At 45.0% G+C, this 22,385-nt stretch overlaps 2 protein-coding genes across 2 annotated transcripts; both read right to left on the bottom strand.

Annotated features, from left to right (window-relative positions):
- Window positions 1-5,247: 5,247 nt before the first annotated feature.
- On the bottom strand, window positions 5,248-10,366 carry bsdc1 (BSD domain containing 1). Its single transcript, XM_057059264.1, has 11 exons — window positions 10,163-10,366; window positions 9,630-9,684; window positions 9,024-9,140; window positions 8,722-8,889; window positions 8,182-8,236; window positions 7,995-8,110; window positions 7,847-7,915; window positions 7,411-7,495; window positions 6,865-7,326; window positions 6,580-6,683; window positions 5,248-6,509 (listed from the first exon to the last, which is right to left on the bottom strand). The coding sequence occupies exons 1-11, from the start codon at window positions 10,171-10,173 to the stop codon at window positions 6,480-6,482; spliced, it is 1,272 nt and encodes a 423-aa protein (XP_056915244.1). The 5' UTR covers window positions 10,174-10,366; the 3' UTR covers window positions 5,248-6,479.
- A 2,894-nt stretch (window positions 10,367-13,260) lies between these two features.
- olig4 (oligodendrocyte transcription factor 4) lies at window positions 13,261-18,425 on the bottom strand. The gene has a single exon (XM_057011720.1). The coding sequence runs from the start codon at window positions 14,327-14,329 to the stop codon at window positions 13,571-13,573; it is 759 nt and encodes a 252-aa protein (XP_056867700.1). The 5' UTR covers window positions 14,330-18,425; the 3' UTR covers window positions 13,261-13,570.
- Window positions 18,426-22,385: the final 3,960 nt, after the last annotated feature.

Raw genomic sequence — 22,385 nt, 5'->3', positions numbered from 1 at the left:
GAAATCCACAAAATGGGCGATTCAGCAGATACGTCCTGGCGTCCAGGATCTAATGAACTGCTAAAGGGGAGCAGAGGGAGGGAACCTGATCAGCAAGGGTCTTTGGATGAGGGGGGGTTGGGAATGTGAGGTGGAGAAGAAAACGGATGATTCATGTGATTGTGGCCTGCGGAAGAAGCCACATCTAGACAGATCCAAATAGGAAAAAAAACAAGACAAAAAAATAAAAACGTTGCATGAATAAACTGTGGTTTTTATTAATGGGAACAATGTAGAGAAAAAAGAATTCAGGTCACACAGCAGGCCTGAGACGTTTCAGGCACGTACACAGCTGTGGCGCTCTGATGGCGAAGGTTACGGCTGCGGGTCTGGACTGTTTCAAACGAAAAATGGAAGCGAGACGTTTGCAGTCACGGTGCCCCCCCCCCCCCCCCAGGACCCCCGGTTCCCCTGTGCACATTCAGAGTGCTGCTGATGTCGCATGGAGGTCAGCTGGTTCTGGGCTGTGAACAACAAACACTGAAACCAGAAGAATAAAGTCGAGCAGCTCCGGGAGCAGCAGTCGCCGGCAACAACGGCAGCAGGTCGGTGCTAATTTTGACCCACTGCTGGGCAGAAAGAGGGGAGGGAAAAAAAGGTGCAATTCCAAATAGACCACAGGAGAGGCAAGAAAGACACAGTTTCCATAGTAACCATTTTCAGACTAAGTGGTTGTCTTCACTCGCACTCGGCTTTCTTTGGGTTCTCTCTCTTTCCCTCCGGTCCAATTCTTCAACTGATTTTTTAATTCAAATCAAACGAGTGAAATTAAGCAGCATTCAATTAAAAAAAAAAATAGATGAGAGGAAGCAAAGGTGTGACAGATTTAAAACAGCCACACAACAAATCACAATGTAATGAAAGAATAAGGATCAGGAACACACCTGGATTCTTTGATTTTTATTTTTTTTGTCTGTGACACAAATATAGAGACAAGTAAATCCAGGCGGAGGCGGCGGTGCCACCATCGCTGCCCTATATTTCATATTTAATCTGCTGAACAGGAGGATTTCTTGGCCCAGTGCGCCGTGTAATCTTGTCGAGGGGCAGATGGCACACTGACAGCGTCAATCAGATCTCCTGGACTGGTACACTGGAGGAGAAAGAGTTCTTTGAGGCCGGCCAGGGTCGTTCAGTCCTCCCTACTTGCCCTAAATGAGCTTCACTGCTGAACGGTTGGCACTGAACACAAATGAAAATAAGGATTAGCTCCAAATATTGCCCCTTTTTCCCCCATAATCACATCTCTTTTGCACACTTTTAACCGGCTGTTGAGCCAACTTCCCCATGCTGGAGGGATTGAGCAGCAAAATACCTCTTGACATGAAGCTCTTTAAATCATTATTGCATACACTCAGATCTGACTGTCGCCACTTTTCTGTTGGTTTCTGCAAGCCACCAGTGACACTTCCTGTCTACACTCCACGTCCCACGGCAGCTCACTGAGAATCAGCGGGGCTAAAGAGAGAAATTTACTGTTCGGATGCATCACAGCTCCTCGAAGTAACATGTTTCACCGTTCGCTGTCCCAAAAGTGAGCTCCAGCTGCAGGGTTTGATTCCTTTAACTCAAGCTGTGCAAAGGACATTTTCTCTTGAGAGCATTTTCTAATTGACAAGGCAGATTCCTGTAAGCAGCTAGCGAGCGTTGGCTTCTGCTCATACGATGGTGTCCACCACTGTGAGGCCGGTGTCGCCCCACTGTCCTCATCGAGGCCGTCTCACCTTCAGTTACTAGACACCAAGGGAGTGTGTGGTCGCCCCGATTAAACCAGGAGGGGAGACAAAGACAGGGACATGAATGGGCCCATTGGCACCCCGGAGAAGGCCCAGAATAAATGAACGAATAAACGAGCGGGGCACCAATGAAGAGAGGAGGAGGTGAGGAGAGAGGAGCAGAGGGGGTTTCACTCGTAGCCGTTGAGAGGTTGGAGGAAGAAAAGGTTACATCTGAAAAGGCGCGATGTCCAAATTCTTTCTAATTGGTTCATCCTGGTTCAAATGGCTTTGAAGAGTTCTGAAAATGTTACTCATCGGTTGAAAGGGCGTGTTTTCAGGTGCTGCTCACACACACACATTGCATCTAATGAACAAAAGCCCAATTAGAAGCTTTAAGCGTGGACTAATCTGAATGTGGATTTTTAGCAGGTCACACATCTGCTGTCCTACCGAAGATCAGAAGCGAGGCGATGTCTCACTCGGAGGCACATCCATGCACGTCCTTGAAGTATACCTGAAACAACAGCCATGATGGAAAATTGGTATCTTTAGACTACAGGGCTGCAGAACTCTGCAAGCTGTCTTCATTGGTTCACTGGTTTAGGTCAGAGGTAAGTTTGAGATGTTCCAACAACAAAAAAACACATGAAATTGCAGCTCGTTCAGTCAGCTTTGCTGCTGCAGTGTGAGTCCGGCCGACTGGTGCTTTTCAATTCGCCGCACCAGAAAATGAATCACCTCCTTCGGCTTCGACCAGATTTTGAATTGACTGTGCGAAACGTAATGTTTGAAAACTCAGCCGGACTTGCGTAGAAGCCTGGCTGTGACGGCGATCCCTCCCCAGTAACAGACACAGACCCGAGGATGTAAAGAATAGCACCGAGTTGTTCGGATAAACATTTGCTTTGGCAGGCCTGGAGTGAGGGGGCGGAGCTCTCCTCGGTCCCTTGACGTGCATCCAGAGGAGCCCCTCTGTCTTGACCATAAATCTGAATAGAGTGGGAGTTATCATACTTTCCCCCACCGTCCCCTCCCTGACAAAACCCCACATTCCTCCCAGACACAGCTTCATACAAACAAAGTAGCCCGTTCCCACCACTTGACATTGGGAAACGATAGTTTGTCATGGAAAAATCCACAGGCATCTCAAGAGCCCTTTAGAAGCTTTTTTCTTTCTTCCTCCCTGAGGCGAACGCATTTCGGAAAGAGAACGCTCTGCAACGAGTGCACATCACGCGCACTGTGGACATCAGTTCACCTGAGAGAGCAGGGGGGGTCAATCTAAGAGCTCCAAGTTAAAGGCCAGAGATGCTTGCTCCCAAAATGCATGTGAATCCGAGGACAATTCATTCTGGAGAACCCTGGTAACACATTCCATCAGGGTCTTCCTCCCTCCTCCCTCTGAGGCTCCTTTGTGCTTATTGAAAGGCGGAGGGGTTACAGGGTTTCACCCTTCAGGGTTCTCGAAATAAAGCTCGTTTCTCAAGACAATGACCCCAACCTGACTCTGAGCGCACGTGTGCGTGCGTTTGACAGTAGAAGTGGCCGCGGTGGCGCGTACGTGTTAGAAATCAGAGTGGAAAAGACAGAGGGAGAAGCAGGAAGTGCCCGGTCAAGGATAGATTAGGGGGCAAAACTGGGACTGGGCCGGGTTGAGAGGATCCCCTCGGGGAGGGGGGGACGTATATCTCCTCTCTGTCTGATCGGGACGCACATCCCTCAATGTCCACATTGAAATAATGCGCGGACGACTCAGGGGAGAGCTGATGCTAATGGGAAACACACACAGAGCGGCCCGGCTCGGCCCGGCCCAGGGAGCGGTGGGCTCCAACAGGAAATTCCTTTACAGCCTTTCTGCTGAGTCAGGCCTCTAAGGTGAGAACCCAGTAAGAAGGAATGTAAATGTATAAGTGTGTGTCCGTGTTTTTTGGGGCCTGTTGGAGCAGCCAACGCAGTTCCATGATACGCTTCAAAAGGACGCAGTTTTAGAGGATTTTCTACTTCACTGAAACAGTGTGAAGAGTTTAACCAGGTGTAATGGACCAAATAGTTTTGTACTCATTTTTAAATCTCCTTACACGGTTATTTCAGTGTCAGTGTTCATGCTCATCAAAAGGTTTCTACTTATTGGAGCCAAATCTTCATTTCACTTTGTTATCGATCACAACCATTTGTCTCTTCTGTTAAACATATTTCATTTGTTTTTAGAGGATTATATAAAAGTGGCAATTTTTTACTCACATTGTGGTTAATTACAGGTTACCTCTTGGCAAAAGTCGTCTCAAATTAAGCCAGACTTCTTCTGAAACTCAAGAAATTGTGTCTTCCCTTAAAATCCGAGTGAACTCTCTTCAATCCTGCTTGTTTTTAAGAACTTCTTAGTTCAAATTTTAAATATATAGTAAGACATTAAAGCACCTATCAGATGACTGTAAAATATTCCATCAGAAAGACCAGGTAATAATGTCCTGAATTCAAGTCCTGCTTGACCTGGAATTATGGGATTTGATTTTTTAAATGGTTTGAAAGGCAAAATGAAGAACAGGGACATTTCTTATTAAAAATCAAAGAGGGAAAAAGGTTGAAAGGAGGGGGTTGAGCTCAGAATGGTGATACCGGTTCAGTCCAGTCCTGTGTCGCCTGTTGTGTCACACAGTGGCTTAATGCCCCCTACGACCACACCCACCCCCATACGCTTGTGTGATAGCAGGGGGACCAGTGAGGCTGTAGCCATCTTTAGGGACAGCATCTGCGTTCAGCCTGCTGCACAGGTGTCCTCCACAGGCTCACACTAGCCCGGCTGAAGCCACCATAGAGATCAGATCTGAGGATTTCAGTCAAAACCAGGCGCTTCCCCAGAGACAGACGGGACAGATCCACGGAGACTCGGCACATAAAGGATGGCCGGATGAACAAAGGACATGTGGACAACCCCTGTGTGTGAGACGGATACTACCGTCGAGGCCTGGGAGTCACGGACGCCTCCACACATGGAGCAACAGCGCCACCGTGTGGTCAATGTGTATAATGACAACTGGCGGATAGATAGATAGATAGATAGACAGATAGATAGATAGACAGATAGATAGATAGATAGATAGATAGATAGATAGATAGATAGATAGATAGATAGATACTTGTGCTTAATTTGCTTACTGTGAACTAAGTCTACGATGTAAAAACGTTGATAACACTCAATTAAAGGGTTTATATGTTTGTCTAAAACTGAAGCTTCATAAAACATTAAGTCAAGCTCTCAATTTTTAAAAAAAGTTGTTAAACACAAGCGACTGGGTGCATTCCTGTTTGGTACTTTACAAGAGAACAAGGCGACAAACATATATATTAACTTGGTTGACGTGAGGAAGTTGGTGTTTTGGTGATTCCCACTGCAGCACACTGTAACACACCATTCCGAGCGTCTAGTGTCAACAGTGCACTCTGGGATTTATTTTCTGGAGTCAACAGGAAAGAGAATCATCACACCGAGTTACTCTGTAATGCACGTATTCTTTAATGACCATGGTAGTTTGGACAATCATGATGGAAAAAGAAAGACAAGACAGCTTTGAAAAGGTTTGTGTGCAGATCGTGTCGGATCAGCTCAAAGTGTCGATTGGGAACGGAACACGCGGCACATGCAACACTGTCTGAGCACAAAAACCTGCAGAACAGCCAAAGTATTTACCAGACAGAAACTCGGCAGCCAACATCTGCACCATGTTTTGCACAGACATGCAAACCAAAGCACGACACAAGAACTCAGCAATGTAGTATAAATAGCATATTTCTATGTTCTTTTTCGTTTAGATAAGAGAAAAAGGAGAAGGAAATCAGAAAAGAGCGAAGCGTCCTCGTGTTGTTCCTGGGACTAGTTGGCACTGAGCTGTTTTATGTAAATATTTAAATATGTGTTGTCAACAGATGCTGCTCAGAAATTCATAATTAAGAATGATGATTCAAACCACAGGAAGTGATGACGACAGACGCACAGGCCGCGTTTGAGATGAGGAAAACTTTACAGAAACGTTATCACGCCGCAAGGCCATATATGCAAAATTGAAAATAAAACTGATGAAAAGGTGCTAGCTGAGGGGGAAAGAGGCCAAATCACTCCCTCTTTTCCTCCCATGTTGAAAGCTCTCTTGCATAATAAACATGAGATAAAGAACCGATGAGAGGGGAATTACCGTCACCGCTCAACAAAAGAAAGAATTCCTCCTAGAAAGGGCTCAAGCAGCATTAGGAGTTTATGGCCATCTTTCAGCCTGCTGTTAATCCAATGCCCAGCATACATGATGGGATTTGATGTCATAAAGGGAAAGAAAAAAGAAAATGCAGCCTCTCCTCTGCTGCAGCAAAATGTCTCATATTGCGACTTGTCCTTAAGCATTACAGACCAGAATGAAGTCAACTTCCGTCTATTACTATTGGCAAATGCTGTCTAGATCAAAAGACTCATTAGGAAATATCCCCAGACCGCACAGCTCCCTTGCAAGTGGACCTTGTGTCCTAAACCGACAGAGCGGCTAAATGGCCTTTTCTCCGTCTTTCTGTTGTTCTCTTCAACAGGTTTGCCAGTTTGGTCCAGACACGGTGGAAACTCCTCTACCAACTACCATGACATGGTGACAGTGTGGACAAAGACTTAAAATACATCTAGCATGGTTTCGCCTGTTGAGACCTAGCATTATGGAGGGATAGTTGGTGCTGAAGTGTCTCTCAGTCCCAGTTCTCCCAGTCCTCTTCCAGCTGTAAATAACAAAACAAATAAACCCAGAGTTGACCTCATATGCAGCTTTTACTTTGGGCAGACACATACCTCTCCAGAAGATTCGATTTTAGAGAGGGCCATTTGGACCTCTTCTTCGGTCATGTCCAAATCAAAGTCTTTCTCCCAGTCCTCACTCACGTCAGTGCTGGAACCTACAGGTCCAACACAAATACACGGCTTCAAAATTCCTGCTGTGATGCAGACTGCATACCGACCCCCGACCCTTAGAGGCGTCGATTCCCCGCTGTTAGCAGGCGCTCTCATACACGTATATTAGTCTGAACGATGCTAACAGCTTTAGCTTTAAACTCTGAACTTCAAAGGTCTTAATACCTTTCTTGCCATTGTTAGAGGGTGTAGATTTCCCACTGTCGGAGTTGAGCTCGAACACTCTTAGGTCCTGTGGCCCCTCCTCCTTCGCCTCTGCTTTAGAGGTGGGGGCAGAAGGGCGCGCTGGTGTGCTGTCGACGGTGACCTCGGGCTGAGTTATGACCTGCACCACCACCGGTGGCTCGCTCTTCAGACCTTTCTGCTCTTCTCGACTCTCATCGTCCTCTACGGAGGCTTCTGTCAATTTTTCGGCTAGCTCCGCGATGGGGGCCTGCGGCCGCACCTCCACCTGCGTCGGCAGGCTGATGCTGTCGCTGCTGACAGAGAGGGCGGCGTCGCACTCCTCGCCGGGGCTCGGCACGGCTGCGCCGCTTCCCGCCGAAGATGCGCTCGGCTTGTTTGAGCGACTATCCAAATGGGCTGCGACAGTGGGGTGAGGCGATGACGTGGCACCGAGGAAGTCATCTGGAACAGACGGGAGATAAAGACGGCGGTGTGAAGTTTAATCTCGTTCTTTTCATCCTCGATTTGAATCTGAAGCTTGCACACCTTCCTCCTCCTCCTCCCAGCCCAGCGTCTCAGTGTTTGCAATCTGTTCTGCTCTCTGCTTCAGTGCCACTCTCCTGGCCTCCTCCTGACAAGCACAATATCTTCAGATTTTATTATACAACAAAAATGTAAGATGTCATTTTTTTTCTTCATACAGATTCTTAGCAGCTACAAGTTTACCTTTATAGTCTAAACATTATGAGCACTAATAAATGGAATAAATTAACCTTACAATTAACTACTGATGCAGTCACCAGCTTCTTTTAATGTTGAAATTCAAACACAATAAAAAAGAAAATTGTTTTAAATGGTTTAGGAGGGTAACACATTGAATTTTGCTAAAGCGCTTGCTATTTAACGTGTTTATTTTTGTTATTCAGACAACTGCCCACTAGGCGGAGACAAAGATAGCGAGATTAGGAAGAGTTGTTGTTACCTGATCTAACTGGAAGACTTTGTAGAAATATCTCTGCCAGAATTCTGAATGAGCAACAGCTGCAGGAACCTTAACAGGAAAAAAGCAGGAAATTGGTTTTTAAAGGATTGCTTGTTACAAAGGTGTCTGCCAAATAAGTACAAGATACCATTTTGGTGTACAAGGCTCGTATGGAGGGACTGTTGACCAGGAGTTCTGAGATTTCCCCTTTCATTTCTTCCATTCTGAAAGTGGACAGCCAGTTTTCAAACTGCTCTGGAGGTCCTGGACACACAGGACACAGATTGTGAAATCCATCGCACAAAAAGGACTGATTAAGAGTCACAGTGGTTTACCATCAGGCTCGTTGCAGTATGTCGCCGGGTCTGCTTGCAGACTGTAAAGACGGGCCTGCGAGGTAAACGCATGTTTAGCTGTGGTTCTGGTTTCACACGCAAGTGCTGCTCATTAGGACTGGCACGATGTTTTCAATGGACGCGCTTCTTCATGAATGAAATTTATGACAATAGGCAAATAGACCGCAGTTAGGGGAGTTGGTATTTTGAAATAACCAGTATCTAAAAGGTGACACCTGTTCACCCTGTTGCAACTGCTGTTTATCTGCTGCCTGGGACTCAAACAAGATATAGAGTGAGTTGATTTTCATCCCCATGATTGTTGTGGTTGTTGTGGTTCTTGGTTTCATGCAGTTGTTTCAAAGGTTACTATGGTCTGCCAACATTTAACTGGATTAACAGGGTAGTAACGTAAGCCTAAACAGTAATGCTAAGTTTGCTGAAACCGCACTATTTGGAATCTTCGTGAATTTTTTAAATCATCTGTTAGACTACTGATACAACCAACGTCTGATCCACGTCTAGAAACATCAATGTCACCTTTGAACTGTCGTAGACTTCTGTAGTCCCTGTTGGTGTTGCCATGAGTGTGATCACATCACAGTCAATGGTTTTATCTGGGGGTGGCGCAAGTGTTTCTGAGATCACCCCCAAGAATCCAGAGATGCCCTTCTTTAGCTTTTCTGTGGTCTCTGATGAGCCTTCCGTCTGGTCCAGATCAGAAAGGGGAGACAATCAATGTCTTATAGTTACATGAAAGATGTGCATATGATGTAGGTCAACGGAAATAAGAAGTGTCACAAGACAAACAAAAAAAGAAAGGAAAAATAGCTGTAGGCTACCGCAAGCTTGCTCCGGACAGCATTTGCTGTGGCCACAATAGAACACGTTGTGTCATGTTGCACCACAGTGGAAAACTCTGTCAGGTCCCGCTTTAGGAATTCCAAGGCCTCAGATGACTGCAAAGAATAAAGACGGTTCATCGAGATCAATTTTAACATTAACACCTGCATTGGAAACTAAAGCCAATGTGGAGTAGGAAAACATGACAAAAACCCCAACCAGAGTAAAAGCTATCACTTACAATACCACACCACATAAAGGCACCATCACATAAAGAATAGCAAAACGCTGCTTAAAAATAATATTTACTAGTAGAATAAATCAGACTATAATAAATATGTGTACATTTATTATAACAAGGTGCTTTGAAAACTGTCTGTGTGGTGATGTTAAACATTGGGACGGGGACAGGGATAAAATAGATTTACAACTGGTAATTGTTACGTTTTCAGCAGTTATACGTTTATTTACACAGATAACTTGTAATTTCTTGAAACGGAAGAAGCTGAAAATTCAACCATTTCTATCAGTCAACAGAGCAAATAACAACAGCAGCAACAATAATAATACGAATCCGCAAACAACCACTTCCTTCGGTAAATCACCTTATCTTTGACGGCCTGGAAGCTCTGCTGAAACCAGCCTCCCCACCACGCTTCTCTGTAATTAAAACAGTTGCTTTAGATGAAGCTGTCAGATACATATATAGAACAATCGCAGCATTTTGCCACGTTACATTTCGCGAAATCAACACGGCTAAAGTCGGACAGTGACAGCTAACTGTTGGCTAACGGCAGTTAGCGGCACCAATGCTAACTTCTCACTCACAAATACCAGATGCGGAATCAAACGTGAACTAATTGGAAATTAAAATCACTTGATGTTAGTGAGTCTTTAAAAGCCTTTAATGTTAAAGGGTGGCCACCCTGTGCTAATGCTAGTGGTGTTTTGGTAAACAAACACTTCCTGGACTGATTTCGCAGCTATAAAAGCCGGCGTTTGAACCGAGTGTCGTCAACACAAAGTGTTAGAATAAAACACTTTGCGGTGCCACATATTCCCGTCTAACGATGTTGGTTCTGTTTGCTCTAATATAAAAACTAAATATATATATATATATTTGCGAGCTCACTCTCACCCTTCAGCCATCTTCAGCCGATGACATCATCCGTATTTACTGAACTTTAACCCGGCTGCTTATCTTAAAAAAGAAAGAAAGAAAAAGAACATGTGACACACAAAAATACGATTATTATATTAATTAACCTCGTTTGAACCACAGAGTTCCTTCATTTAACCTTTGAAATTAGATTTATCAGCTTTCGGAAATGAAAAAAAAAAACCTATTGTGATGATTACGGTGGCTGCGAAGGATCAAGATAAGCAGCAACGTATAGCGAAGCAGCATAGGATCTATGAAAATCAATACAAGTTTTAATCTTTTTATGAGAACAGTGAAAATATTGTGTTTTCCTAAATAGCTTAAAATGTCCCTCACATTTAGCCACACTTGCAGACTAATTTATTTAATCAGTTATGACCTTAAGATGCAAATGACTTAGGCTTTTTATCCCCCTCAAAACTGGGACAAAAATCATAAGGATCAGTATCTTATGTGGGAAATCCTGTTTTGTCTGTTTTCCTTTAAGTGCTCCAACCAACCAACGATCTGCCAACTCAGAAGAAAAAATAAAGAATATCAAAATTTATGATGCAATCGTTTTATTATCTTCAACCCAAGTTAAAATCTATTCTATATTTGACATATCTAAGATAAAAAAACACTTTTACCACTATTTTAATCCTTCTTCCAAATAGATCTGTAAGAGATAATTTAATTTTAAATCTGACCAATAAGCTGCACATGACCAAACTAATGTCTGTTGGAGGCCGATCATTAATCGTGCATTAAGTGCATCTGTGGATGTGGGTGTGAACGTTACGTGCGCACCATATTGTGCATATGTGTCGACCCCAAGCAGCTGTGCTTTCCCCTCATCAATATTCCGGGCAATGAAAGGGAGGCTGTTATGCAAAATGGAAAAGAAAAGGCAACAAGCCTCTGGAAGTGTCTCCTCACTTAATTGAAGTTTCTAGTAATCCAGACGCTACACAATGTGTGCTTATGTTCCCTCAGTATGTCTCCCCTGTTTGGCCCCTCCATCCTCTTAATTGGATCTTTCAGTCCCCTAATTAACTCTGTCAATGCAGCCAAGTTGGGACAAGTGTTTCTCTATTTATTAGCATCTGAGGCAGTTAACTCATCCATCTGTCAACATGATGCCGAGTGTCTGCTGACCAATAAACCCACATCGCTGCATCCCATATTTAAGAGGATTTACTGGCATTTGATCAATTCGTGCATATTATATCTGCTTAAGACAAACTGTTTTTAGTATTTTTCAATATTCCAATTCAATATTTTTATGTAATTTCTATCTTCATCATTTCTTACTCTAATTTCTATATATTTAGTCCTAAGGCTATTATTGCATGATTGTTTTTTTTTCCCCATTTATTAAAAATAGTAACTTGTTGTATTTACACATTATTGTAATATGTTCTGTTAATGGGAAAATTAAACAAAATTACAAAATTAGTCACTTGATGAACAGTAAAGGTGACAAAACAACAAACTGCTATTGTTTATGGTCAATCCCGATAGGCCAAAGCCGCGTAACTTGCTCAGTTTGAGGATCTCCATTGCTAACAAACATGACAAAATCACCTGCCCTGACCTTTTCTCATTGTGATTATTGTGAATCTTTTGAGTTATTTGCGCTTAAAATGACGAAAACCAGTGCCGCCACGGCTGCTTAGCATATGCTAAAGAGCCCCCTAATGACAGCACTGGCTGACCATAATGACACACAGAGGGCCTGCCCATATTGTATGATTTAAGAAGCATATCCATTACACATAACACCCACCCACACACACACACACACACACACACACTGCAGACTGATGATGCCACATTGTGGGTTACCACCATCTGGTGTCGATCAGGAAACACCAGCTTTGCACGAGTCACTGTCTCTAATCATCTACCTAGAGCAAAGGGAGATGGCTCCCCACTAATCTCCACAATGTGTTCTGCTTCCCATTCCCACCTGTGTCCAAATAAGAGAGGGGGGGGGGGGTGTATGTGGGAGGGCCCTCTGTGTCAAGGGACCATGGACCAGGTGACGCAGAAACGCCAGTCCCCACGACAGAAGCTCCGCGGCTTGGTTAGGCTGGCAGCTGCCTCCCCCCACTGAGACATCCCACAGCTGACAATCCCAGAGTACTGACGGGGGCTCCTTTCAGTGTCAATAGCCTCATATATTAGAGCTAACAGCCTTTGTGGTGAGAGAGGGTGTCAGGGCTTTTGGCCCGACAGCGCTTGTTACCATGATGAAATGTAGATTGAATGGAGGGGGTCTGTGTCCCAGGCACGAGAGCTTGGACACCCCCAGCTTTTGTGTCCCACGCATGGCCATTGTTTGGTCCTATTCAGGGCTCTCAGGAGGAGAAGGTGGGGTGGGTGAGAATGAGTAACATCTCTTCATTTCTGCCGTGATCTCAAACTCATCTGTCAGCCGTGGGAGGATAAGCATGTAGTTTACATGCTTGATTTGTTGCTAAGTGAAGAGCAGCTATTGTTGGACTGTTTGACCAAATCGTGTTCTAGTGTGCATCGATTACGGTTTAATAGTCAGTGTTTGATTTCTGATGGAAATGCAGGAAGATGTGGGTTTTGATACACATCTGGGAGTAAAGCATCCTCCGTGTTTTTACAGTAGTGACCACAATAAGACCTGTAACAGTTTCGAAAACTTGTGTGTGTACCTATGCCATCATGAGACAGAGACAAACCGTCAGCCTAGATCTAAGGACATGGCTAGGTCAGACAAATGTGATGTGCCATCCTGGCCGTTGTGTCGTCCTTTCATCTCCTACACCCTGTTGAGGTGAAGATGGATGGTCCCTTAGCTTCAGAACATCACATTCAGCCTCTGTGCATCCTTCTGTCCCCCTTTAGCTCGTTAGAGGTCGATCTGTCCAAAGCTGGTTAGCAACCACCTGCACCATTTTCTAAAAATTCTCTTTTCCTCTCTGCTGCTTCTTCTAAAAGAAGTGTGTCTCACTCTGTAACTGTCACTGGATTTAGAAATGTGCATCTAATTCTTAGTAACAGTTGAAAGGTCATATTTATTCAATGCAAGGTAGAGAAAAGTTTTTGAAAAACAAATTTTTAATTTAGGAAAATAGAAATCCTGCACAATAGTTCAGACTTTTTCAATTTCTGACAGTATTTCAGCGCCACAGAATTGAGATAAATTACAGTTTTTCTTTTACGTGGATAAAACCCGAGTGCATTTGTAAAATCAATGAACCATAATGAAATAGCAGCAGTTCATATAGCAGAAAATATTTATACAGCATGTACAATAAAGTCCTGGCACCGGCCATCACTCTGGTTAAGAATCTTCTGTGAGCTGTTCAGCACACGATCCAGCAACGATCCAAAAAAGGTAAAAGTTCGGTCGCAATAGCGTCCAACTCATTTTGTCATAGACAGATTGTGCAATGTGGAGGTAGTGGTGGGCAACGGCTGGCAAAGGGAGCAGGGACAAGGCATGCCTGGGAAGTGTCTATAGGAGCTGGTCAGGTGCAGTGGCTCCTTCAGTAGGCCCGGGACCGGAGAGTGGAACCCCAGGAAGCTGGTTGTCGGAGGCGAGTGTGGCGATGGGATAGCGGCTGTAGGTGCTGCAGAGAGAGCCGACGGTGCGCCACCCACCAAAGAGTGCAGAGACTGGGCCAAAGGATGCAGGGGCAGGTGGGCTGCAGGGACGGCAGCAGCCGTAACGGCAGGGTGGGCGGCCCTGCGGCTCTGGATGCCGGCGCCGCCATAAACGTCCCCCACCAACTTCTTCATCTCCTCCAAGGAGCTGGACAGCATGAGGATGTAGTTGCGAGCTAACAGCAGAGTGGAGATTTTGGACAGCTTACGGACGGAAGGCCCCTGCGCGTAGGGCATGACTTCTCTCAAGCCGTCCATTGCCTGATTCAGGTCATGCATCCTTCTCCTCTCCCTGCTGTTGACCTTCAGTCTCAGTTCCTGCACCTCGTCCTTGTTGAGTTCGGACCTGGTTTTGGCCTTGCCGCCCCCGGGGCAGCGCTCCGTCATGGCCTGAGCAGCCTCTTCCCGGTCTTTGCAGTATGTCTGGAACATCTTGTTAGAGAAAAAGCTCCCAGCGTCATCCACCACCAGATCTGGAGACGAGGAGCGGCTGCCGATGGAACCGGTGTCAGAATCCATCTTTACCAACTCAGAGGAACAGTGGACCTCAATTGGGTAAGGAAGGGGTCAATAAAATAAATAAATGAAAAGACAAGACCAAACAAAATCTCTTCTCTCCAATGCTTCCAAGTCTGAGGGCACAGTCTCACCACAGCTTGTTCTGACTCTCCGCAGTCTAAACTGTCACTCTGTGGGCCCAGCAGAGGGAATTTATAGAGCCGGTTCAACAAAGGAACAATAAAGCTGCATAATGAGACACTTAGAGCCACGGCCAATTGCAGAAGGGACACACTCTTACTGCCCCCCACCACTTTCCTGCACCCCTTAATCAGCCACAATCACGATGACCCCCCCTCCAACAAAAGGGGTGTGTTAACATGTTAACACGTTGTGTTAAACAGTACAATCGGATACTAACTGGGAATGTGCTAACTTTTCCGCGGACGTGAAACAAAAGTGTAAAACCGCAGCAACGTTCAAAACGAGGCAAAAAGTGAGAGTGCGAATATCAGATTTGCTCATGAGCACTTTTAATGGCCCTGCTGCCCAACACCTGATAGACGATGCCTTCAAGGCCTCATTTACATATGGTATCCATGAGACAGTCTAGAGAAAGGTATGGAGCACCATCTGAGGTGCTTAAACATGTATGAGCAGCATTAATGGCAGACTAGGTACAATTCAACCAGGAGCACAGAACAAAAGGGGGGGTTTAGATAAATTTTACTTGACTCCCCAAACAGTCTGTGAAATCACATCACTGTCACTAGAAAGGGGGGCTTCAGTTGGGGAGGAGGTAGTTAAAAGGTACTAAAGGATGGGGTATGGCATTGCCCCCCCCCCCCCATTTAACTGTAAAGCCCAGCAGGACTTTTTCTCATTGTCTGTCATAATTGCATAATGTTTTTAATTTTGAAACTTTCTTTTTCTTATTATATTTTAGTGGAATTTCAAAGCACGCCTCTGAGTCCTCATCAAACCACCTTTTGAAACTATTTCTCTCTGTGACGCTTCAATTCTGACAGTTCTTTCCCATATTAATCACATTGTATATTACAAAAATGAGGGTTGGACTACGTGTCCATCCAGTGCCAGGAGAAGCAGTGGGCGTTTATCTTTTGATGACTTCTAAACCACACATTGATTTGCAGTAAGGTGTTAATCTGTTTTCAAATTCATAAAATAAGCCACATCCCCAGTCTACTGGTTTTAATTTCTAATTAACTTGCATGTCTGCATCCACGCTAAAAACTGAACAAGCAACTTGTTTCAAATCATTTTTGTCAACATGCATAAAATGTTGCTACATTGTTTTGAAGATACAGTACAAATGCAGCCTTGGAGTAACGACAGACAGTAACAGAGACAGTAATGTCGAGGAGAATGTTGCTATGCTGCAATTGGATGATTAAAAAAACCCAAATCAATTGAATTTTTTTATCAGATGATGACATCATTGTCGCTATCTTTTACAGTCATTGTTTAAATGTGCAACTGATCAAACCGTACGGGCCTAGTTGGATGTGACTGTTGTCCTGTTTGTTGGCTCGGTTGAATGTGGGGGTCCGGAACAGGGTCTTTGTTACAGTTGTGGCTCTGTATGTTCTCTGTGTGTAATTTAAAGCCCTCTCAGACACTGGAGCACACAGAGCTGCAGCGAATCAGGCGTGAGACTCAAATGCACCTTCAGGACCCCCTGCCACATCCCCATCAGGAGACCCAACGGGGAACTTTGGCTAAGCCAACATTCAGTGATGTTATAATTGGGGAACCTTGAGAGCCAACACGGGCCATTTATTTGGACCATATGGATCTTCCCATCGTTAGGCGCACAGCCAACATGGCTGCTGGACTGTCCTTGGTTAATGAGGAACTGGCCCAATTAGCAGTGTTAGATGGATCCACATTTGAGTATTTCCCCGTATTTCAGACTTCTGGATGGTTCTGTGCCACCGCTCAAACCCCAAAAAGACTGAAAGGATCTGAAATGATTTCTTTTCCCAAAAAAAGTTGTTTTTCAAATTGTTGACTGGTTGCGCATGTTTTTAAATGAGTGAGATTATTGCTCCTATTAAGTGGGAACCAGTCAGAAACCATGAACAGCTGTGCATAAAGTTACAATTACAGAGCACCCACAGGGATCATTGTTAGAGACCCTAGCTGGAAAAAAGGAGCGTAAGCACTGCTTCTCTTACACCATTACTATATGCATGAGCCAGATAAATCCCATTCTCCCGTCCATTCTTATTGTTATTCATGTGTTTGCAGAAGCAACAGGCCACACAGAGAGACGCAAGGACCGCAGAGCTTCGTATTTTACAAATGAAAGCATAGCGACCCTCCATGTTTCCACATAATCCTTCAATTTTTAACCCAGCGTCAGCATGTTTGACTTTCTTCTCTGGGTGACACCTTTCATGGCCCTTGATCCAATTCAAGAGCCCCCTGATAGACTTTGCTTTAGGTTTTAGAGACCCCCTCTTCTCAACCGCCTCACTGAGCCAACTCTCAGTGAAAGTGCTCAGGTGACCAGAAAATGGGGGGCATTATCACAGGCATATGCTTGTAGCAACAGAGGATTAGGCCAGATTAGGGTGTATCATTTCTCAATAAACTGCTAAGCTGAAGAGCAAACCTGCTCTGTGTACCTTAAGGCTTCCTTCTGTCTCCACTGGTCATTGTTTGGCCTGATCAATGGGTAGCCCTTCTGCACACGCATGCACGCTGAGCTTTAATCTGGACATGTGGCAACTATTCACAGCATTCTCTATTTACAACCGTCATCAATAAATGTTGCACACTCATCAGATTCAGAGGAAGATCACAGCAGCAGAAGAGATCCGATCGGCGGCTCTGAGGAACCTAGAGGTCCAGTCTTTGTGGAGAGATATAAAATTGTTTCACAGAGGATCTGAACGGGCTGACAAGTGTTTTCCAGAACAAGGAGTGCTGCCCTTTATTAGTTGTCCCCCGACAGGGCAAACCACGCCGTGATTTATTCATTTACACCGTCTGAAACAATTGCATTATTCTGGCCACAACAAAAACACACAAAGGCGCAATGAAAATCTCCCAGGATGTTTATGAGTCACTAAGGAGTCCAATAACTTTCCCCTTCATCCAAGCAGTGACCAGGGAGGTTTCATGCTGTGGAGGGCTGCAGGGTGAGGGGGAGTCCTGGTTGAGGGAGGGGGTCCTGGACCAGGGAGAGATGCTGATTATGGTTAGCATAAAAGAAACCCAGGCCCACTCCTCCGGGACTGAATAGACTTTGGTCAGCAGGCCATCCCATACACTGGCCCGCTCCATGCTGCTACAACTTCATAAATTATCCCACAATTACCCCGGGGGGACTCTGAAGGTGGAAAAGACAGACGAGAGAGTGAAAGGGGAAAGACCAGAACCGGTTGCTGAGCAAACTGTCATCAGGAGGTGTAGGTCCCAGGTCAAGATGTTGGCCTTCAGGTTTCAGTGACCCTAAAAATGCTTACGTTTCACAGTCGGTGCACGTTAAAGCAGACAGATAAAAAATGTCAGAGACGAAAGGACAACCCCAAAAAAATATTCCCCAACGTGCTTTGAGATATTTTTGACTGGCAGCAAAGTACAGTGAAGTGAAGTCGCTTCCTTTCTCTGCTCTACTTCAATGACTTTTGGAGGACGCTGAACCCACGGAAACGGTGCAAAAAAATCAATTTCTGAAAGTCCGACCGACAAACCAACAAATGCTTTTAAGTCAAACTAGTGGAGTGTGTGTTAGCAGTCAAGCTGAAGCTACCGTTGGTTATTGTGCTCCGTTTCACATGCAGTTAAAGAATCACGATCAAGTCAAAGAGAGGCTTTTTCATGCCGTGCTAGTTCATTTACTTCCTATCTCAGCCCTCTGGTGATCAGTAATTGTGTGACTTTATATATGCATTAATTTGTGTAGCAGATAGAATATCATTAACTTCCTGTGCATCTCTGTGTGCTCCAGCTATGTTAAGAACCTAATGGGATCCAGGAAATGGGGTCAACATCCACCTCTGATAAAATCCAGTATCTTCTACACACACACACACACACACACACACACACACACACACACACACACACACACACACACACACGCACACACACACACACACACACACACACCACACACACACACACAACACACACACACACACACACACACACACACACACACACACACACACACACAACAATCACAGTATCTGCTCAGCATTGTGCTGGTCACACTTTTGAACAGTTGGCTGCTCACTGGTGCATGGGGGTGGCTTTGTGTGAGCGGTTTGCAGACTTCTGCTGCCCCCCTCGTCCCTTTTAATTCTCCTCTCCCCCCCTCCCTCTCATCTCTGGGCTCTCCAGTCCGATACAAAAAGGAGACCTGCTCGTCCAATAATCTTCCTCCCTAAAGCCCAGACACGACTGTCTTTCATCAGCACCATTGTTTCAGTCAGTTACCTCCGCATGTGCTGCTTCACCCCGGCAACGCACACCCTCCCTTGTCCCTGTCCCATCTGTGGATAGGTCTGCCATGTGTCTATTCAGATGGGAGCCAGCGGCAACACCACTGTATGTGCATCGTACATGATGCTGTCCTTTTGTGCGGGGCCCAGTCCCCAGCTACTTAACGCTGACCCGGGGGTCACCACACATAATGACCCGAGCGTTGGTGGCCACTGGCTATCCTTATTGGACTGTGATTGACGAGCTGATCAATGGTCAGCATGAGTGCGTGTGCACCCACATGTGTTCGGGTCCTCTCCGATCTCCACAGGCCCACTGAGTAAAGCATGGCTACTATATGCAGCGGTCTTTTGAAGGCATCAGACTAGATAGTGACACACAGTCGACTTATTTTACATTTTAGCTCAGCAGAGTAAAAAAAATCCTGCAATTTAGCTACCGGTAAACAGGCACACTCGTCGTCTGGCCGCCTGACGACTTTGAAAGCAAAGTTTAACATTATTTAATATGATTGCTCAGTTTCAAGCCGCCGCAGAAATTGAAGAGTGAACGTCATCATCCACTCGACCTTTTGGCATATTTGTCCAAGCCGTGGTTTTTTTTTATCACTGTCCATCCGTTTCTGTCTAGAGGTTTTGCCGTCCCGATCGTTTCCCCGTCTGTGAGCCGTGGAAGCACACACATTCACCCACTCACGGGACTCAGGTGGGTGATTATGGGGGCACATTAAACCTTCATTTTCACATGGCTGGAGAGGAATACTGATGAGGAGATGTGCTCCTGTAGCACATGCAGCATGGCTAAAATCTAGAGGTCACTCAAGGTCAATAAGTCTTTCATGTGTCAATGATACACAAGGGCAACCAATACTGTGACTCTCAGGGTAAATGATGCCTTAGCTCGGAGTGAAGATAAAATTTAGGCCATGACCCTGCAGTTTATAGACCCCCGTTGCTTAACCAACAGGGGGGCTACACTTGATATAAGATTTAAGACAAGCTTTGTTTAACCGGGATATTAAATAACTTCAAATTCTTTTCATGTCAGATGTGAATAGCAACCATGCCCATTTTTCTAAAACTTTATATTCAGCCTCAGTCACAACCCATGATATTTATATCTTTCTTTCAGTGATTATCATTCACAATAGGCGGATGTTTCAAGTACAAATTTTACCCAACTGCTAATGTTATTCGCCCCTCTAGGTCCGTTCCTCTGTACACAACTAAGGAAATTTACCGGCAAGATGCAGAAAATATTTACATTAAATTCAGGTTTAAAAAACAAATGAAATAATAACAATATTAATAATATAATAATCAATCGTTTTTCATGTATGCATTAAACTGGATTAATCTATAGATATCATTAAAATGCAGCAAATTCCGCCTCCTCTCAGGGCTGCAGCCCCTCAGTGGCAGGTGGGCCCAGTGTAGGTTTTACAACACTTTGTTATTAATTTGAGTCTTTGTCTCACTTTTCCTGTGGCAGAGAGGCACAGGCCTCTAACTTTGGCCCAGCACAGCATGGCCTGCTGAGTGCAGCATTAAATATCAATACATGCCTTTACGAGCGCCTGTAAATACTCCATACACAACAAAATGAGATGCAAACGGCAGCGAGACCCGATTACAGTAGGAGACGGACTGAACGCAGAAAATACTGTGTCGTGTTTGTAATTTTCGGTTCATTGGACATCCTCTATGACCATTTAGAGGCAGCTATTTACTTATTATTTATTTCGCAGATACTAATATGCAATAAATAACATTTGAAATTTTCAACTTTCAAAGTAATCTTGATACATTCTGCTCTAATGTATCTCAATAAAATGTCCCATCTAAGTTGCAAGTAAGCTAAGTCCACAATTTTCATTTAAAAAATGGATCTATGGGTCATGCAATGAGAAGACATTGTACGGTAGCTGGAAAGGTAGAGTACAGAGCTCCAGGACAATAAAAGTACACCTCTAGTGACTGTTTGACAGTATATTTGGGGGAGACAGTGGGCAGGCGGGGGTGCGCCCCAACTTTCGACTATCAAAGATTAACCCTGAGTCCACAAAGGCACAGGAGGGGGAGGCAGGGGCGTGAGTAGGCCGCAGACCGGTTAAACATTGGCGTACTTGGATCTCCCGTCATTGTCTAGTTAAGAGCCGTACCCAGGCCCCCGTTAGCAGCGCAGACACATATCTTGGCGGCTGGAGTGAGCCAACACAAAGGCTGTCGGTGCCCGAAAGGCAGAGATGGAGATGTATGGGTCCAGGGCGGGGTACGCGCCACGTGGGGCCTGTGGCTGTAAAGCCCGAAGCGGGACAGATTGGACAACAGAGCCCCCCAAATACTACTCTTTCTGTGTGTTTCTGTGCTCTGACAATGATAAACGGGGCACAGAGCCTTCCAGAACAACAAACAGACACTGCCTCATTTCCCCAATGTGGGCGAGGGCAGGCACAAAGGAGGTGCCATCCCATTAGAGCCTGGGCTCAATGCTGCAGAGGTTAAGGCAAAAACAGAAGGGGGGTGACGCTCCACCAGTGGCCTCACCTAAAGAGGGGACAGATCCCTTGTTTTGTTTTCTCAAAAAAGTGTCATAAAGAAACTCCTTAATTGGTGTTCCATAAAATTAGCATCTCCAAGCTGATTAGATTTCCTCTCTCCTCAGCTTCCATTGTGCACCTCAGTGACCCCATCCCAGCTATTCACTTTCAGGCCTTTCACAAGTTTATTGGCCATCAGAGAAAGAGGAAACTCATGTAATATTGAGCCCATTGCCCTCTGCAGCTCCTCCTTCCATTGGAGGTGACCACAACGAAACAATTGCCTTCTGCTGAAGGCTGAGATGTTAAGCGTCATTGTCATTCTGTTTGCACAGGAATTTGCAAGCGAGGGCACAGGTTAGCATGTGGACCACAGGAACGTGTCCCCTCCTAGTACTGTGGCCGGGCCTCTCTGGGCTCAGATTTCGATGTCAGAGCTAAAAGAGAGGATTGCGTTGTGTTTTTGTCTTCATTATGTAGACATTCAGAGGCACTGACAGGGTCCTTTAGTGTAAATGAGTTTATAGTCATATGTGCTGTTATCATGTGAGAAAGGGGGCCTTAAAGAAGGAGAGATAGGGACTTTAAAATCTTTAAACATGATGTCACAACTGCCCTTTGTGCAGGGTCAAGGTTGCTCACTGAAATGTTCACTTGTTGCACAGTTGTTAAGCCATTTGCACTTAGTAAAGCAGTTCTATTCCCCCATAGTGTGTCAGGGTGCTGCCTTCATGTTCCGGCCATCAAACTTAAAGGAAAATAGATCTTAGATGCGGTAACGTTGAAGATCAGCATGAGTAAAGAGGTTTAGTCCCGTGCAGGAGAATCATGCTCGGCTATGTTGTCATGTCGCGGGGCATGAATCATGTCTTCCCTTAGCTCGACATATTTTTGCATCAGTATTTAGAGAACTACAATGGCAAGAGAGAAATCTCAGACAGTTCCCACTGATGGAACTGAGAAATAATCCCATCACATTTGAATGGAATGTTGCATAAAAGGTCTCATCTAGCACAGATAATCACCGTCTCAGTGGAAATGGCAGTGAGATAAAGGGATTAC

The sequence above is a fragment of the Takifugu flavidus genome, chromosome 16 (assembly GCF_003711565.1).
Source record: "Takifugu flavidus isolate HTHZ2018 chromosome 16, ASM371156v2, whole genome shotgun sequence".
In the NCBI taxonomy this organism is placed as follows: Eukaryota; Metazoa; Chordata; class Actinopteri; order Tetraodontiformes; family Tetraodontidae; genus Takifugu; species Takifugu flavidus.
The sequence above is the reverse complement of the archived record's forward strand: the minus strand, read 5'-3'. Positions and strand labels throughout refer to the sequence as shown.

What these genes read in the sequence shown, in the direction of transcription:
- bsdc1 (XM_057059264.1), bottom strand. An exon ending in TCCAGGCCGTCAAAGATAAG is followed by an intron (nt 9,141 to 9,629) that starts GTGATTTACCGA and finishes TATTCTTTGCAG; the next exon opens with TCATCTGAGGCCTTGGAATT. An exon ending in ATACTGCAACGAGCCTGATG is followed by an intron (nt 8,111 to 8,181) that starts GTAAACCACTGT and finishes CTGTGTGTCCAG; the next exon opens with GACCTCCAGAGCAGTTTGAA.
- olig4 (XM_057011720.1), bottom strand. Translation starts at nt 14,329, where the DNA reads ATGGATTCTGACACCGGTTCCATCGGCAGCCGCTCCTCGTCTCCAGAT.